This window comes from Mercenaria mercenaria, chromosome 12 (genome assembly GCF_021730395.1).
Source record: "Mercenaria mercenaria strain notata chromosome 12, MADL_Memer_1, whole genome shotgun sequence".
NCBI lineage: Eukaryota > Metazoa > Mollusca > Bivalvia > Venerida > Veneridae > Mercenaria > Mercenaria mercenaria.
Genome location: NC_069372.1, coordinates 70864504 through 70883809, shown reverse-complemented (window position 1 = coordinate 70883809; position 19306 = coordinate 70864504). Strand labels below are relative to the sequence as shown.

At 37.7% G+C, this 19306-nt stretch overlaps 1 protein-coding gene across 6 annotated transcripts in view; it reads right to left on the bottom strand.

The window, feature by feature from the left end:
- The window catches only part of LOC123533469 (eukaryotic translation initiation factor 3 subunit C-like), a 78457-nt gene that overhangs the window by 18796 nt on the left and 40355 nt on the right, over window positions 1–19306 (bottom strand). For all 6 annotated transcript variants that reach the window (XR_008366551.1, XM_053520304.1, XM_053520306.1 and 3 more), the window contains exons 13-18: window positions 15414–15537; window positions 12486–12686; window positions 8080–8205; window positions 7327–7480; window positions 5382–5575; window positions 4895–5098 (exon numbers count right to left, since the gene is read on the bottom strand). Coding sequence is in view for 5 of the 6 variants with exons in the window: in XM_053520304.1 (XP_053376279.1) it covers window positions 4895–5098; window positions 5382–5575; window positions 7327–7480; window positions 8080–8205; window positions 12486–12686; window positions 15414–15537 (1003 nt within the window). In the remaining variant the exon portion in view is untranslated. The remainder of the gene's footprint in view (window positions 1–4894; window positions 5099–5381; window positions 5576–7326; window positions 7481–8079; window positions 8206–12485; window positions 12687–15413; window positions 15538–19306) is intronic.

Below are 19306 nucleotides of genomic sequence, written 5' to 3'. Positions count from 1 at the left end.
TCTTAAAACACAAATGATATCAATAATTTTTTGATCAATGGAAAGAATATAAAACAAGCAATTTATGGATAACTTTTAAATATTATTTTGATATAAAATAGATTAATTAACAACGCTTAACTTACAGTGTTTTTTCTAAAAGTTTGGAGCATCGCTACGCCGCTGTTAAAATCAAATCTCATTTAAAACGGTTATTCATTTTCATAAAATATTTTAATAAGAAAATATGAAAATCGTAAACATTTCAAAACTTTTTGAATTTTTAAAATCCATATATGAACGAAAAAGTTATTTAAAATTGAAAATTCTGATCCCATACACAAACAATGTAAAAACATTTTGTTTTGCCCACCGCCAGATAAACAGGTGTTGATGCGTGACGTCAGGGCGATCTCTCCTATTATAATTGTAATTTAACTGAAGCATTTCTATTTTAATTGTAACTAGAGATGCTTTTGAGAAAAGCGCATGTCTCTCACAACTGCCTAATCATCTAAATAATAAGTCAGTCTTTATATACTGTTTACTGAATCCATATGTGCATGCGCTTTCTTGACACCAAAAGGACCCCTATACTACTAGTAGTACAGGGGTCGGTTTGGAGGTAAAACTACGCAAGAAATCTGAGTGGTTTTGGTAATTCAAGGGCCATAATTCCGAAGTGCCTAGGCCGATTTGGCTTGTTATCGAACTTGGCCGAGCACTTATTGGCAGACACATTTTGTTGAAGTTTGGTGAAGATCGGATGAGAAATGTTCCACTTAAGAGTGCGGACAAGCTTTGTGACAGACAGACAGACAGACAGACAGACAGACAGACTGGAGTAATCAATATGTCTCCCACACCACTGTGTGGTGGGAGACATAATTAATTAATTACTTTTGAAAATAATTGAACCCAGGTCTGATTAAGTCTACAGGATGATATACTTTTGAGCCTAGTAAATTTAGAAGCTGGCTTACATTGCCAACAACAAGCTTTGTGACAGACAGACAGACTGGAGTAAATCAATATGTCTCCCACACCACTGTGTGGTGGGAGACATAATTAACTAGAGCTATCACTAAAGGTGATGAATGTACCCCCCGCATGCACTGACACAGTACATTGCAATTTGACGCACACAAGATTGCATAATTACGTGGACTGTATGTATATAGACTGTATGTATACAGTAAAGTAACAAAAAACAAAGTCCCATAACTATGCAGAATATTTATCTAAAAGAATGTAACATGCACCATGCACAACTAGGGTTGGTACTGATCACTTGTGTGAAGTTTCATTAAATTGCGTGTAAGGGTTTGGTAGATTAGGCATGCACAAGATTGCATATGCAGACTGTATGTACATAGTATGTTAACAAGAAACAAAGTCCCATAACTCTGCAATTTTTGTCACTGAAAGAACCTAACATGCCCCATGCACAACTATTGTTGATACTGATCACTTGTGTGAAGTTTCATTAAATTGTGTCAAGGGGATGAGGAGAGATGGTGTGCACAAGATTGTGTCTATGTATATAGTACAGTAACAAAAAAACAAAGTCCCATAACTCTGCAAATTTTTTTTCTGAAAGAACCTAACATGCCCCATGCATAACTACTGTTGTTACTGATCACTTGTGTGAAGTTTCATTAAATTGTGTCAAGGGGATGAGGAGAGATGGTGCGCACAAGATTGTGTCTATGTATATAGTATAGTAACAAAAAAACACAGTCCCATAACTCTGCAAATTTTTTTTCTAAAAGAACCTAACATGCCCCATGCACAACTACTGTTGGTACTTATCACTTGTGTGAAGTTTCATTAAATTGTGTCAAGGGGATGAGGAGAGATGGTGCGCACAAGATTGTGTCTATGTATATAGTATAGTAACAAAAAAACAATGTCCCATAACTCTGCAAATTTTTTTTCTAAAAGAACCTTACATGCCCCATACACAACTACTGTTGGTACTGATCACTTGTGTGAAGTTTCATTAAATTCTGTCAAGGGGATAATGAGAGATGGAGCGCACAAGATTGTGTCTACGGACAGACGGACAGACAGACAGACAGACAACCTGAAACCAGTATACCCCCCCTTACAACTTTGTTGTCGGGGGGTACAATTAATTACTTTTGAAAATAATTGAACCCAGGTCTGATCAAGTCTACAGGATGATATACTTTTGAGCCTAGTAAATTTAGAAGCTGGCTTACATTGCCAACAATATACTGTGAAATCATTATTATTCGTGGGGGATTAATTTCCATGGATTTCGTGGTTCAGCTCAACCACAAAGTTAAGTCCCAATGAACTAATTGTGCCCACGATAATGTAAAGTGTACACAACAATGCGCAATGTCGCCAAAAAAGACACCATAGCCATCCGATCTAATCCGTAGTTGTGTGCATGCGGCAGTACTGACCTGCAGCTTTCATGTAGTTTATGGAGGCTCTATCAACGATAAACATAGGTATGCGTCGGAACAAAACCGATTTCCTTTCATACATTTATCCGTGGTTTGTTTACAACATGCTAGTCAGAATAAAAGTAGATACTAAAAATAGAAGTTTGACGTAGCGTCACGTGCCAACCGCACTATTCTGAGGCCGTTATTTGATTTTTTTCGGGCCCGCTCTGCAATGTTTTACACTAGCCTTTATTTTTACTGACACTAGTAAACTACTACTACTTTGGGACTATTAAATATTATAAATTAATTGCTAGATTTTTGTCCGATGCATTATTACCCAATTCACATTACACGTTTTTCGGCAGGAAGTAACATATGCGTAAGTTCAACAGCTTGTAATCGCGCATTCATTTTGCAAAAAAAAATTCGGATGAAAATTTAGTTTTGACACTTTAATTGGCGCCGACTTTTCTTACTGAATATTTCACAGATTAGTTTTGCAAATTAGGGGTCGTATAATTGTAGATAACGCGGTCGTTAATTGGCACATGATCACTCGCTAATCTCCCACGGTGTAGATTGCAAATTCGGTAACCATGGTAGTGCTGTTTGACACGTGTAGGTTTCACATATAAGAACAAAAGGATATACTAGATCTATTCCTGTGGAAATTATGAAAAAAATAAATTCAAAAATTGAAAATCCACGAATTTACGTCCCCACGAAACAGCCGTTTTGGCCAAAACAACGAAATTTCGTGCCGACGAAATTAAATGATTTCACAGTACATAATATATCTGAATTTAGCTCTGGTAATCAGTTTACTAAGGTATGTCTGGACTTTCAGAAAGCTACAAAATGATTTTAACTCCTTGCACTGTACTCATTTCCAGAAGTAGTTACTATCCTCGTTTTCCAGTGCTAATACTTATGAGAGTTTCAAATGACAGTAATTTCAGTGCCACTCCCGTTTTTGCACAGACACAGCTTTTTCATCTTTAAAGTAGGCAAGCAATGCTCCAATGGAAAAGGGGTGATCAACTGAAAAGTCACTGGTCTGAACCCTGCTTAGGTACAGACTGAACCATCCTGTAAGACAGCAGTTCTGGTCCTATACAGGAAGCAGACTTTAGAATGACCACTACAAATGTTAACTGAACTGACTCAGTGCTCCAGCTAGCTATTTACAGCAGGGCGTATCGCCCGTTCCGAAATTCGTTCCGCCGTTGCCCCGCCAGGCACCCTGCCCGTTTTACAACCATTCATTTCTTTTTTTTTAGCCACACTTCCCTTTTTTGCCTCAGTGATTATAATACACTGCTTTATTGCCCCTTTTTATCGAGTGATACACGCCGGGGGGCATTGACATAATTAGCAAACAATTAAACAATTACCTGCTGTAATCGTGCCCGAGGCAGACCATGATATTTTAGACTGCTCCACTAGCATTAAAATCATTGAACCTTAGTGTTAAAACAGTTTGCAAACCAGTCTGAAATCATTATCATTTCGCGCCACCTGTCAAAGTGTACTTTCGTTTTCGGTAATATAGACGTAAACACCCCTTTATACACAACTGAAACTTAAGTCCAGACAACAGACATTTATATGTAATTAATAAAAATCGATCACAATCAAATTTAAATAGGAAAATATTTTGATTTTATCGTTTTACAAGTTTTTGAAATCGAAAGTAAGTTGTCGTCTGCTATGTGAAATTGCCGATTTTTCATGAAAATTTCTTTGAAATTAGTTTACTAAGATGTAATGACAGGGTACACTTTAATGTCAGATACTGTGAAATGCTGTTAAACTGTCTTTGCATCATAATATTTTTTCAAAAATATTGTTTAAACTGGACATTCAACGACTTTTAGAAAAAAGTGTAACCATATCCGGATATAAAATTTTGGATACCCGGAATATGTCTATTACAAGTGCTAAACTTGCTTTTAGACTGTTGTAAGTTAAAAACTTTGCCCGATTTCATTTATTTATGTGGAAGTTTAAACTTTATTTTCTGTATATAATATGTTACAGGTATAAATTTATAAATATCAAGTAGCCTACATGGAGAAGATGTGTACTGAAATTGTAACAAGTAAAATAGGCCTAAACAGATAGATATTGTTATTCAGTATGCAATTACAAAGAAATGTTACAAGTTGAAAATCAATGCCAAGTAAAATACAAACAGCAGAATTTTTAGTTAATAAATAGGTGCATTAGAGATGACAGACATAGCCTATTAAAAGACCATACCTAAAGTGTGCCAAAAAACATGCCTAAATTATACCAAATTCCATGCCTAAAGTATGTTAAAATGCACTGTATGCATGGACCAGTAATATTTTTTTCCCGGGGGAGCACGGTCCCGGACCGACCACCACCCCAGAAGTGCCCTTTTCAGTGCCAGCACCCTGCCCTTTTTTAATCCTAGCTGGAGCACTGTGACTTTAATAAATGATGTAACTAAATCACCAAGTACTCACCATTAACTCTTCATTTATAATCATCTTACTGATGACTGAATGTACTTTATATACGTCAAGTTCAAACATCTCTGCTAGCGTGACCAGACTAAGGGTATCATACACACTGCTGTATGTAAACAGGTACGTCCGTAAACTCTCTTCCTGTATCTTACACACAATCATATCCCGTACTGCATCTTTATTTTGGAACAAATCCCAAACCTAAACACAACATGAAGTTCATTAGTTAGTCTCAGGTATATAGCAAATTACATACAGAGAAAGAACAACAGATTAAATTATTACATATCACTACAAATCCTTTAATTCAATTGATAAAATTTTGACTTGACCTCTTTCTAGGTCTACAGTTTCTGGGCCACAGACACCAGTCTGCTCCTCAGGCAATAATTTTCACCACTAACCACATAAAGGTGTATATTACCACAAAATTCCACAAGATTTTCAAGTTTCACATGTCTTTAAACTAAACTGTAATTGTTACCTTTGAGTTCATTTTTTCATTGATGATGAAGTTTTTACAAGCTTTCCAGTCTCCTGTTTTCATAGCCTTAGATGCTGCTACAATATGTTCCCTCATACTTTCTGGGGGACCAGTCAGTGTCTGACGTTCACTCATACGTAACACATGATGAAAATTCTTACTTATCATTCTACGCCTAGCGTCCATCTCATGTGCTGAAAACAATTATACAGAAAATATTTTGATTTGTGCTTTAAACTAGAGCTGCTTTTGAGAAAAGTGCATGTCTCCCACAACTGCCTAATCATCTGACATGATTAAATCTTGGGGACATAAAGGACCCATATACTATTATTCACATTAGTAGTATATAGGTCCTTTAAGTCCCAAAGACCTGAGCGATTTTCGGTAATTCAAGGGCAATAATTCTGAAGTGCCTGGGCCGATTTGGCTAGTTATCGAACTTGGCCGAGGACTTATTGGCAAACACATTTTGTTCAAGTTTGGTGAAGATCAGATGAGAAATGTTTGACTTAGAGTGCGGACAAGATTTGTGACAGACGGACACACAGGAGTAAATCAGTATGTCTCCTACCACACAGTGGTGTGGGAGACATAATAATTCAGTTTATCTCCTTTATTTATTTATTTGGGTTTTACGGCGCACCAACACAGTATAGGTTATATGGCGCCAAACAGGACTACAAACTTTGGTACCACACCTCATTTACATCGAAATAAAACATGAGGTATGGAATCAAAATTTGCATACCTGCTGGAATCACAGAGTTACTGCAAAACCAAGTGTTAAGACCCTATTAGTCGCCTCTTACGATCATGCAAGGGTAAGGCAGTGGTTCCAATTCTTTTCATACAAAGATTGTCCCAGAACCACATGGGGCTTATCTCCTTTACAACAAGAGCTCGTAGAACACGAAATGCCACCCTTCATGCATTAAGTAATTGCACAAGGAACAGAAATTATTTGGTCACTGTACACAAAAGTTCTACTGTTCTGAGTCAATGTGACCTTTGACCTATTGAACAAAAAATCAATAGGGGTCAACAGCTGGTCATGAGCAACCTCCCTATTAAGTTTCGTGATCCTAGGCCCAAGCATTCTTGAGTTATCATCTGGAAACTGTTTAACTGTTCCGGGTTATTGTGACCTTCAACTTTGACCTAGTGATCTCAAAATCAATAGGGGTCATTTGCTAATCATGATCAACCTCCCTATAAAGTTTCGTGATCCTAGGCCCAAGTGTTCTCAAGTTATCGTCCGGCAACGGTTTAACTATTCAGTCACTGTGACCTTGACCTTTTGACCTCAAAACCAATAGGGGTCATCTGCTGTCATGATTAACATCCCTATGAACTTTCATGATCCTAGGCCCAAGCGTTCTTGAGTTATCATCCGGAAACAGTTTAAATGTTCCTGGTCACTGTGACCTTGACCTTTGACCTACTGACCTCAAAATTTATAGGGGTCATCTGCTGGTTATGATCAACCTCCCTTTCAACTTTCATGATCCTAGGCCCAAGCGTTCTTGAGTTACCATCCGGAAACGGATTGTTCTACATACCGACCGAACGACTGACATCTGCAAAACAATATACCCCTCCTTCTTCGAAGGGGGGCATAAATATATATGTATATATACTTCTTTGCATACTACACTGCGTAAGAATCACTGAAAATCAAAGTTCCTTTAGAATCATTGTTGATTCAGCAAGTATGTTAACATATCCATATGTAAATTCAAGTGTCATATTTTATTCTCATGAGAATGTTCTTAGTTCCAGAAAACGACCAATGAAGGTTCATGAAGTGAGGGAGAAAATTTTGTGTACAAGTCGTTTTTTAAACATTTGAATGTACAAATTGAAAAGATAATTATCCAAAACATGGAACTACATCATTTATACATGCAACACTATCAAACGACATTAACTATGCTACACTGACCTGCCATATAGGGGATTTCCATCAACATGGCTGACACAAGATACACACATTCTAACAACTCCAGATTGATGTGCATGTGATACGGCAGCAGACGTCTCTTCTCTATCTTCTCCTGCTCTGGTGTACGTTCATGTTGCCGCTGCAGCAACAGTCCCTATATACCAACAGAAATATTATCTTCTTAAGGTTCTTATCTATTATCCCATTGTTATTTTGAACATAATTATGGTCAATAAAAATGCATTCTTTGTTGCACCTAACCTTACCTCTTCATTTAGGCTAGAAAAGTCCAAAATGTATACAGATTTCCCCTTAAAATATGGTCTATTCAAGTTGGACATACAGTTTAAGAAACACAATTTAGGTCAGATGGCATCTTCCAAGCTTTTGTGGAGGAGGAAAACTTTCGATAAGCAAGCTGGAATGCTTCCTCACACGAACAGTTCGGTATATACACTGCAATGTTTTGAACCACATCAGAGAGAAGCAAGTGGTTCAAAGTCAGAAACCTTACCACTTTGCCACAAAGGCCTCGTAGATTTCTATAAAACACAAAGTGTCAAACCTCCTTAGTTTTGGCTCCTAAATTAACAAATGACATTATAATAATTTTTGGAAGTTTGACCCAATAATGCCAATGAATTACTGAGTTCAATGTACTAGGAAAGGGCACAACACAGACTGAAAACAATTCTATAACATACTAACATGCAAAACGAATAGTCATACAGGAATTTAGTGAAATGACTTTACCTGTGCCAGTAACTCCTTAGCACGTCCTCCACTCTGGATATCTACTAACGCATTATGTGCATCCTTCGTCATCCCTTGTCTGAATGAGCATAAACCAAGCTGGACCATTGTGCGATTGTACAGAATCTGAAACAAATAATTAACTTAAACTTTTAAATTAAAGGAGAAACACATAATTAAGTACAAAATACAAACCATACTAATATACGCCTTTTAATAATCAAAACCAGGATGTAACTGTATACACCCAGGTTAGAGAACAAGGGACAGGGTTCAAATTCAGCCGTATTTTCTACCTGCATATTCTCGCAAACTACTCACTAAACAAACAAACAAAAAAATTGCATCTTCGATCTGCTATGTATAACTTGCTGAATCTAGGAAACCAAAAAATGATATATAGTTTCTAATTACAGATTACCAAAAAAACAGTAGATGTGGTAAACATATATTTTGCTGCAGGTATCTGTCAATCATTGAACACAAGGTATGTATCGAATAAAACATCCATAATGACTCCATTTTTCCAAAAATGACTGGAAAAACAGCTTTTTGTCGAAGAAAGAACTGTGATAAAGAATGATGTTTAAAAATACGGATCTTTCAGCCTAAAATTTTCACTCATCAAAAAATTTAAGTTCATAAAATCTCAGTTGGAAATTTGAAATTTTCACCTGCATTTTGCAAAAATTTAACACTGTAGCATGCCTCACACAAATTCTTATCTTTGCTAAAAACTAACGAGAGCAGATGAATCAATTATCAGCAATTTAACAAGAAAAGTTCCCACACAGATGTGTCATTCTTACTTGTTCTCATACTTGGATTTTGACTGGTCTGTTAAAAAAGTATTTCCTACTTACTATGTTATCCGTCAGACATGATTATTAGAAATTCTAACACGACTCGCTTTAACTGCTATATAAAGATATAGCAAACAGCCTTATATATGAATCTTCGATAAAATATGATTGGCTGATACATTTTACCCCCTACGATTGTAACACAAGAAACGCGGCAATGCCACGAAACCAGGTTTTCAACACTTTTCATAAGAATAAAAAAGTATTCTGAATCACAGTGCACCACTTTAAAGCACTACCCTAACCCTAACCTAACCCTAACCCTATTTTTAGTAACAATGTCCTTGACCTTGATCCCAGAAACCCCAAAATCAATCCCAAGCTACAACTTTATATAAGCTTTCTATACACCAAGTTTCATCATGATAGCTCATTCCTAAGTTAAGTTATTGACCGGAAACCCTTTTTCTATTTTAAGTAACAGTGACCTTGACCTTGACCCCAGAAACCCCAAAATCAATCCCAGCCTTTGTCTTGATATAAGCTACATACATACCAAGTTTTATTCAAATATCTTTACTGAAACAAAAGTTATTGACCTGAAACACCAGTTTGACGCTGCCATCCGCCCGCCCGACCGACCAACGACATACCCCAATCTAATAACTCAGGTTTTCAAAGTTAATAAGCACTTCTGCTTCTGTTTCATTACATACGAATTATTCCAGGGCATTGTAAACAACATTTCAACAAGAGCTGTCACTAACGGTGACAAATGCCCCCGCAGCACCTTGACCTTTGACCTGGTGACCCCAAAGTCAGTAGGGGTGGTGTACTCAATAAGTACTATCAGCATGTGAAGTCTGAAGGTCCTGAATGAAGTGGTTTGCATGTAAAGTGCCTTCATGCAAAAAGTTAACGTTGGCCCCTGTGACCTTGACCTTCGACCTGGTGATCCCAAAGTCAGTAGGGTTGGTGTACTCATAAAGTACTATCAGCAGGTAAAGTTTGAAGGTCCTGGGTGAAGTGGTTCGCAGGAAAAGTGCCTTCATGCAAAAAATTAACGTTGGCCCCTGTGACCTTGACCTTTGACCTGGTGACCCCAAAGTCAGTAGGAGTGGTGTACTCAATAAGTACTATCAGCAGGTGAAGTTTGAAGGTCCTGGGTGCAGTGGTTCGCGAGTAAAGTGCCTTCATGCAAAAAGTTAACGTTGGCCCCTGTGACCTTGACCTTTGACCCCAAAGTCAGTAGGAGTGGTGTACTCAATAAGTACTATCAGCAGGTGAAGTTTGAAGGTCCTGGGTGCAGTGGTTCGCGAGTAAAGTGCCTTCATGCAAAAAGTTAACATTGGCCCCTGTGACCTTGACCTTTGACCTGGTGACCAAAGGGGTCCGACACGTGTGGGTCACCTTAATATGGCATAATAAATAGTCCTAAGGCACTGGGGGCAAAAACATTGGTCAATAGATATATAACTGTGACCAGGGAAATTGCTCTCTATGGGCCCTTCAACTACCTCACTCAACAAAACCCCCCAAATTTTTAACACGCTTCGTTGCATCCATTGTTTCTCTCTGTGAATTTCAGGGCTATGCATTGCCACTCATGAAAACACACAACTTAAATCCATGCCTTAAAAGATGTTCATTTTGTCAAGCTTTGTATGTCACAATAACGAATAAATTTCGATCCATTTACACGCGTTCGTACACACGGAATGCATCAGTAAAATGAATCTTAAATTCAAATTATCGGCGAGTAATTGCTACAGTCCGATAAACAAACATATTTACTAACACTCACCACTAATGTTATATTTATATTTCACTTAACACAGACGAAAATCAGTTCCAAGTAAATTTTAAAAATATTTCCCCACCATCATCCATCTTTACTGGCGCGTGCTATTTGACAGAACGGGTGATGTAACAAGTGATTTTAAAGTGTTTAGCCAATCAAATCATTTGTTACATCACCGGTTCTGTCAGTTGCACGCGACATGGAAAATGGAGTATGTTGGCGAAAATGTTTTAAAATTTACTTGGAACTGATTTTTGTCTATGTTAAGTGAAACAGAAACATTTCAACAGTGGTGAGTGTTAGTAAAATATGTTTGTTTATCGATCTGTAGCAATTACTCGCCGATAATTTGAATTTAAGATTCATTTTACTGATGCATTCCGTGTGTACGAACGCGTGTAAATGGATCGAAATTTATTCGTTATTGTGACATACAAAGCTTGACAAAATGAACATCTTTTAAGGCATGGATTTAAGTTGTGTGTTTTCATGAGTGGCAATGCATAGCCCTGAAATTCACAGAGAGAAACAATGGATGCAACGAAGCGTGTTAAAAATTTGGGGGGTTTTGTTGAGTGAGGTAGTTGAAGGGCCCATAGAGAGCAATTTCCCTGGTCACAGTTATATATCTATTGACTAATGTTTTTGCCCCCAGTGCCTTAGGACTATTTATTATGCCATATTAAGGTGACCCACACGTGTCGGACCCCTTTGCTGGTGACCCCAAAGTCAGTAGGGGTGGTGTACTCAATAAGTACTATCAGCATGTGAAGTTTGAAGGTCCTGGGTGCAGTGGTTCGCGAGTAAAGTGCCTTCATGCAAAAAGTTAACGTTGGCCCCTGTGACCTTGACCTTTGACCCCAAAGTCAGTAGGGGTGGTGTACTCAATAAGTACTATCAGCATGTGAAGTTTGAAGGTCCTGGGTGCAGTGGTTCGCTAGTAAAGTGCCTTCATGCAAAAAGATAACGTTGGCCCCTGTGACCTTGACCTTTGACCTGGTGACCCCAAAGTCAGTAGGAGTGGTGTACTCAATAAGTACTATCAGCATGTGAAGTTTGAAGGTCCTGGGTGCAGTGGTTCGCGAGTAAAGTGCCTTCATGCAAAAAGTTAACGTTGGCCCCTGTGACCTTGACCTTCGACCTGGTGACCCCAAAGTCAGAAGGGGCGGTGTACTCAATAAGTACTATCAGCATGTGAAGTTTGAAGATCCTGGGTGCATTGGTTCGCGAGTAAAGTGCCTTCATGCAAAAAGTTAACGTTGGCCCCTTGACCTTTGACCTGGTGACCCCAAAGTCAGTAGGGGTGGTGTACTTAATAAGTACTATCAGCATGTGAAGTTTGAAGATCCTGGGTGCATTGGTTCGCGAGTAAAGTGCCTTCATGCAAAAAGTTAACGTTGGCCCCTTGACCTTTGACCTGGTGACCCCAAAGTCAGTAGGGGTGGTGTACTTAATAAGTACTATCAGCATGTGAAGTTTGAAGGTCCTGGGTGCAGTGGTTCGCGAGCAAAGTGCCTTCATGCAAAAAGTTAACGTTGCTCTCTGCACATCATCTTGGTAAGGTTAAAACTGATGCAAGTTTTATGAAAATATTCCCTGCACTTCGCAGACATTCCCGCGAAGATTTGAATTGAGGGATTGATGCACAGATGGACATGCATGAATATATACTTTGTATCTTTGGGTATATGAAATATATACCTCAAATATCTGAGACTCGTACTTAAATCTATTGACGGACAGACCGAAAAGACAGTGATTCCCACACATCCAACGAAGTCGTTTGGTAGGGGTATGATTACCTGTGTTGGAACATCTGAATGCTGAATTGTATCCTGGAGATGTGACATAAGCATGAGATCACGTGCCTGGAACCACCTGTCATGTAGGGCATGGTGATAGATATGACACAGTATTGCACGTGTTCGTAATCTATCTGTACTGTCCTTCGTATAGATATATTGACACAACTTGTCCATTTCTGCTTCAGAGCATCCAGACATCTGTTAATGAAAATGAAAAACATGAATGATGGATACAGCAAACACAAGAGCTGTCATAGGAGACAGCGTGCTCGACTATTTCGATAAACTGGGCACATCTGTGGAAGCTGGAGCTGTCACTGGATGGTTTAATGACTCCAATGTGGATGAAGGTATTGGACAATAGCTTATGTTTGTGTCAAAAGAATTAAGTAATAAGAGAGATAAAGATAAAGTTATCAAAACATTGAATAAGTATAATTCTAAGCAAACAGGGGGCATAATTCATGAAATATTCGTGCAAGAGTGATGCACCTTGTGTCATATGATGTAGGTGATGATGTGTAACAACTACTTTAAGTTTGAATCAAATCCATTTAGTAATAACCGAGATAGAGTGAAAGTGCACCAAAACTTTAACCTGAAATTCTAAGTAAAAAGGGGAGATAATTCATGAAATACTGGTGCTAGAGTTATGGTCCTTGTGTTATATGATGTGAATGATGATGCCGAACAATAATTTTAAGTTTGAATCAAATCCTCTCTGTAATAACAGAGATATAGTGAAAATGCATCAAAATTAACCTTAAATTCTAAGTAAAAGGAGGCATTATTCATGAAAAATTGGTACCAGAGTTATGCACCTTGTGTCATATGATGTGGGTGATAAGGTGGAACAAGTATTTTAAGTTTGAATCAAATCCATTTAGTAATAACTGAGATAGAGTGAAACTGCACCAAAACTTTAACCTGAAATTCTAAGTAAAAAGGGGGATAATTCATGAAATATTGGTGCAAGAGTTATGGCCCTTGTGTCATTTGATGTGAGGGATGATGTGGAACAAGTATTTTAAGTCTGAATAAAATCCATTTAGTAATAACAGAGATAGAGTGAAAGTGCACAAAAAACTTTAACCTGAAATTCTAAGTAAAAAGGGGGCATAATTCATGGAAAATTGGTTCCAGAGTTATGGACCTTGTGTCATATGATGTGGGTGATGATGTGAAACAACTATTTTAAATTTGAATCAAATCCATTTAGTAATAACTGAGATAGAGTGAAAGTGCACCAAAACTTTAACCTTAAAATTCTAAGTCAAAAGGGGGAATAATTCATGAAATATTTGAGCAAGAGTTATGACCCTTGTGCCATTTGATTTGGGTGATGATGAGGAATAACAATTTTAAGTTTGAAACAAATCCATCAAGTAATTACAGAGATAAAGAGAAAGTGCATCAAAACTTTAACCAAAGTGCGGACGCGGAAGGACGCCGACACCGGGGCGAGTAGGACAGCTCTTCATACTTCGTATAGTCGAGCTAAAAATAACAAGCAAATTTAATGAAATGTCTGATGTGTCCAAAACGCGTATTCTTTCTAAAAATTTCTCTAGTTTCACTTTCACTTTCAATAATAAAATTGTTACATTTCAATTTCCATAATTTTTTTATAAAGAAATATAGAAATGAAAATGTAAATCAATGCAAATCTGATTTATTTACATTCGAAATTTAATTCATTCTGTTGCTACTGTTACGATAAATAAAATGTCAAACATAAAAATTGTGGCGACGTCAGTCATTTCTTGTCATCCCGAAGTCGTCCCGACAGTGGTTTTTTCACCATACTTTGCGCTATTCATTTCAAATGCAAATCAAACAAAAACTAATCGTGGCTAATACTGATATATATATATATCTTTCCAACAATACCCGGCCGAAAATAAAATTCACATTTTTACTGGTTGAAATCGTCAATACATTTCTTATTTTTATAATTTCTCAGCAACTACAGAACGCAGAAAATCCGGCTAACCCGACCTGTGACGTAAAGAGATTTTTCTATCGAACATTTTGATTGGATCACTGCATCCAAACGTAAATGGAAACTCCGCGGTTTAAATAGCATAGGTATACGACGTGTCAATCGGTCTCAGTTCAATACTATTTTTTTCGCTGTGTTTACGTCACATGACTGCAGTGGCTACTTCCCTCAACAATGTGGTATATTTTTTACTGATTTTCGCGACTACAGTTCATCTATTTTTAGCAAAATTACCTCATTTCTAACTTAACTTATTGCACAACTAGAATTGTGTCCATAGGACATGGATGCCCCCACATACTGTGCCATCCTCTATATAGCAAAAACTATCAAAGGGCCATAACTGCAGTAAAACTATTCACAGAAAAAATTCCTTCCTTTAAGGTCATCTGCACATCAAGCTTGTTCATCTGTGAAATTTTTAAGCAAATACGGCTAATAGTGTGGGAGAAGTTGGACACACAAGATTTCAGGACGCACAAACTGACGTACGTATGTACGTACAGCAGCAACCCTATATGCCCCCCACATAAATGTGTGGGGGCATAAAACATTTTCTCCATCTGTAGTAACCACCTTGACCCAAACAACTATTCAGGGCCTCCACTGGGTCTCAGAAAGTTGTAGCCACTTTTTGAGAGAAATTGCCAAACTGAAGCTGAATTGCTGAAATCTGGCCATATTTTAATAAAATCCTTGTAGCCACTTTTGTAAATCTGTAGCCAGTTCTTTGAATTTGTAACATTTGGCTACATTGGCGAATGGCAGAGGAGGCCCTGCAAACAAACAACTTGTCTCTATTAAAGCTATCATAGTACCAAGTTTGGTTTTCATCTCTTTTGTAGCTGGCCTTTTATTAAATCATTCTTCCACTTTAAACAAAGGTGACCTGGACTGTAACCATTTTTGTGGCATAAACTAACCTTGTAGTAAACACTTTCCACCTTTCTCAGATAGACTCGGCAGATTTCTTCTGATGTTGCTCTGCCATCCAGATAGGCTAACAAAGCATCAACGATGCTACACACCTTCACATCATCTCGTAATCTGAAATATATGAATCATATTTATACATATATGCAAACAATCTTTCAAAGTTGACAAGGCCTCTCTCAACTTACAAGTTTCACACTTTTTAATCTGGCCAGTTGTTACAAAGCTACACATCTTAATTTGGACAACAAAAAAATTGCACCAATTTCAACTGCTTTTACCACCTATTTCATAAGGTTAGTCCTGCATAACAGAAACAGGAAAAGAAAAACAAGAGGGCCATAATGGCCCTATATCGCTCACCTGTTATCATTGCACTTGAGGACCAAGAAGGTCCTCAGAAAAAATATCTAAGTCCAAGGGACAGGAACAACAAAGGGAAGAAATTTAACCAAAAAGAAAAAAAATCCTAACAAGGCACAGATATGTCAAAATACACCTAAAAATTGGAGGTACCATCCATGTTGTACCACAGAAAAGTGGTCTCCGTTTTTCCCTACTACCAATAATAAAAAAGTTACTAAACAAGAGGACCATGATGGTCCTGAATCGCTCACCTCTTCCCACATGATCCAGTTTTGAGTATGACGTCGTTTTTTCTATTATTTGACATAGTGACCTAGTTTTTGAGCTCATGTGACCCAGTTTTGAACTTGACCTAGATATTATAAAGATAAAAATTCTGACCAATTTTCATGAAGATCCATTGAAAAATATGGTCTCTAGAGAGGTCACAAGGTTTTTCTATTATTTGACCTATTGACCTAGTTTTTTAAGGCACGTGACCCGGTTTCAAACTTGACCTAGATATCATCAAGGTGAACATTCTGACCAATTTTCATGAAGATCCATTCAAGGGTATGGCCTCTAGAGAGGTCACAAGGTTTTTCTATTTCAAGACCTACTGACCTAGTTTTTGATCGCAGTTGACCCAGTTTCAAACTTGACCTAGATATCATCAAGATAAACATTCAGACCAACTTTCATACAGATCCCATGAAAAATATGGCCTTTAGAGAGGTCACAACGTTTTTTCATTATTTGACCTACTGACCTACTTTTTGAAGGCACGTGACCCACTTTCGAACTTGACTTAGATATCATCAAGGTGAACATTCTGACCAATTTTTATGAATATCCATTCACAAGTATGGCCTCTAGAGAGGTCACAAGGTTTTTCTATTTTTAGACCTACTGACCTAGTTTTTGACCGCACATGACCCTGTTTCGAATCTGACCTAGATATCATCAAGATGAACATTCAGACCAACTTTCATGAAGATCCATTGAAAAATATGGCCTTTAGAAAGGTCACAAGGTTTTTCTATTATTTGACCTACTGACCTTGTTTTTGACGGCACGTGACCCACTTTCAAATTTGACCTAGATATCATCAAGATGAACATTCAGACCAACTTTCATACAGGTCCCATGGAAAATATGGCCTCTAGTTAGGTCACAAGGTTTCTCTATTATTTGACCTACTGACCTAGTTTTTGATGGCACGTGACCCACTTTCGAACTTGACTTAGATATCATTAAGGTGAACATTCTGACAAATTTTCATGAAGATTTCATGAAATATATGGCCTCTAGAGAGGTCACAAGGTTTTTCTATTTTTAGACCTACTGACCTAGTTTTTAACCGCACGTGACCCAGTTTCGAACTTGACCTAGATATCATCAAGATGACCATTCAGACCAACTTTCACACAGATCCCATGAAAAATATGGCCTTTAGAGAGGTCACAAGGTTTTTCTATTATTTGACCTACTGACCTAGTTTTTGATGGCACGTGACCCAGTTTCGAACTTGACCTAGATATCATCAAGGTGAACGTTCTGACCAATTTTCATGAAGATCTTGTGAAATATATGGCCTCTAGAAAGGTCACAAGGATTTTCTATTTTTAGACCTACTGACCTAGTTTTTGGTGGCACGTGACCCAGTTTCGAACTTGACCTAGAAATCATCAAGATGAACATTCAGACCAACTTTCATACAGATCCCATGAAAAATATGGCCTTTAAAGAGGTCACAAGGTTTTTCTATTATTTGACCTACTGACCTAGTTTTTGAAGGCACGTGACCAAGTTTCGAACTTGACCTAGATATCATCAAGGTGAACGTTCTGACTAACTTTCATGAAGATCTTGTGAAATATATGGCCTCTAGAGAGGTCACAAGGTTTTTCTATTTTTAGACCTACTGACCTAGTTTTTGACCGCACGTGACCCAGTTTCGAACTTGACCTAGATATCATTAAGATGAACATTCTGACCAATTTTCATGAAGATCCATTGAAAATTATGGCCTCTAGAGAGGTCACAATGTTTTTCTATTTTTAGACCTACTGACCTAGTTTTTGAAGGCACGTGACCCAGTTTCGAACTTGACCTAGATATTATCAAGATGAACATTCTGACCAACTTTCATAAAGATCCCATGAAAAATGTGACCTCTAGAGTGGTCACAAGCAAAAGTTTACGGACGGACGGACGGACGCACGGACGGACGACGGACGACGGACACCGCGCGATCACAAAAGCTCACCTTGTCACTTTGTGACAGGTGAGCTAAAAAAAAGCTATTTATAGTAACATAAAAGGGAAGTAATTAAAGGACCTCTGACATTTTCCTATTCAGATTGCCCATCCGATTAAGGAAAAAGTGACATAGGGATAGACTTCTGAAATTGCATAGTTATGATAGTTGAAGACCATTTCTTGATAATATGACTTCATTTTACAAGTTTATGAACAAAAAAGAAGACTTTGTAGACATTTCTCATTCTCTTTTCTATTAAAATATGAAAATAAATCATTTTTACGTTTTAAACATCTTTCCCACCAGTGACGCAACAAAATAGTTCACATGCCTTTGTAAGTAATTATTAAATACGTATGCTGCAAAAATGACACTTGGTCACAGGTGGGAAAGTGTTTAAAATTGAAAAAAAAATTACGTACAGGGTGTCAGCAAATAAATTTTTACATAAATATTTGACACTTATTGCATGTGTTTCCTAAACCTTACATATATACAGATTTATTCATTTTTATAAATATTTCAAGCACAGAAAACACTAAACTAAATAAATAGAGGACATAGAAAGTGAAGCTAGAAAGCAGACAGATCCTTATAAGTATATCTTATGAATTTTTCTATCAGATCTGTTACCTCTTGACAGTCTAAGTCCTTCGATTGAGTGTCATCAGGATTGAGACAACTGCATCTGTTGTAAGTCAAGAACCAAGCAAGTGGCTTCGACATATTACGTATGTGTCTTCAACGTAAACATGACAAAGAAATACAGACGAACTTCTATGGAATAGTGCCACTTAGGTGCAATTTTTTTACCTTTTGTAGGATACAGTTGAAGCAAACCTAGAATGCATTTTAAGAGCAACATTTGCTTTTATTCGATCCAGCATCCTATACCATAACAGAACTACACCAGACACTATCTCATTAACTAACCTAGTTGCTTCCAGAACTTGCACTGACACCCATAGAACTAATACTGACTCGCCCATAACTAACACTGACACCCCCAGAATTAACATCAATTCGATGACACGTCTGAAACTTATTTCGAAGCCAACCGACATACTAGTAAGGACCTCAAAGAACTAACACTGACACCCCAAGAATATCTATATAAATGTTGATACTAGCTAGTGAAGTTCTGTTCCACTGATATAAAATGCTAAAAGTAAGGCATCCCTGAACCCGCAGTGGAATAGGCAGTCTCCTGCACCCCTCCGTTTCAACTGAAAAAGGCCAACTACACCAATGTATGGCCAGCTACATCACTGCATG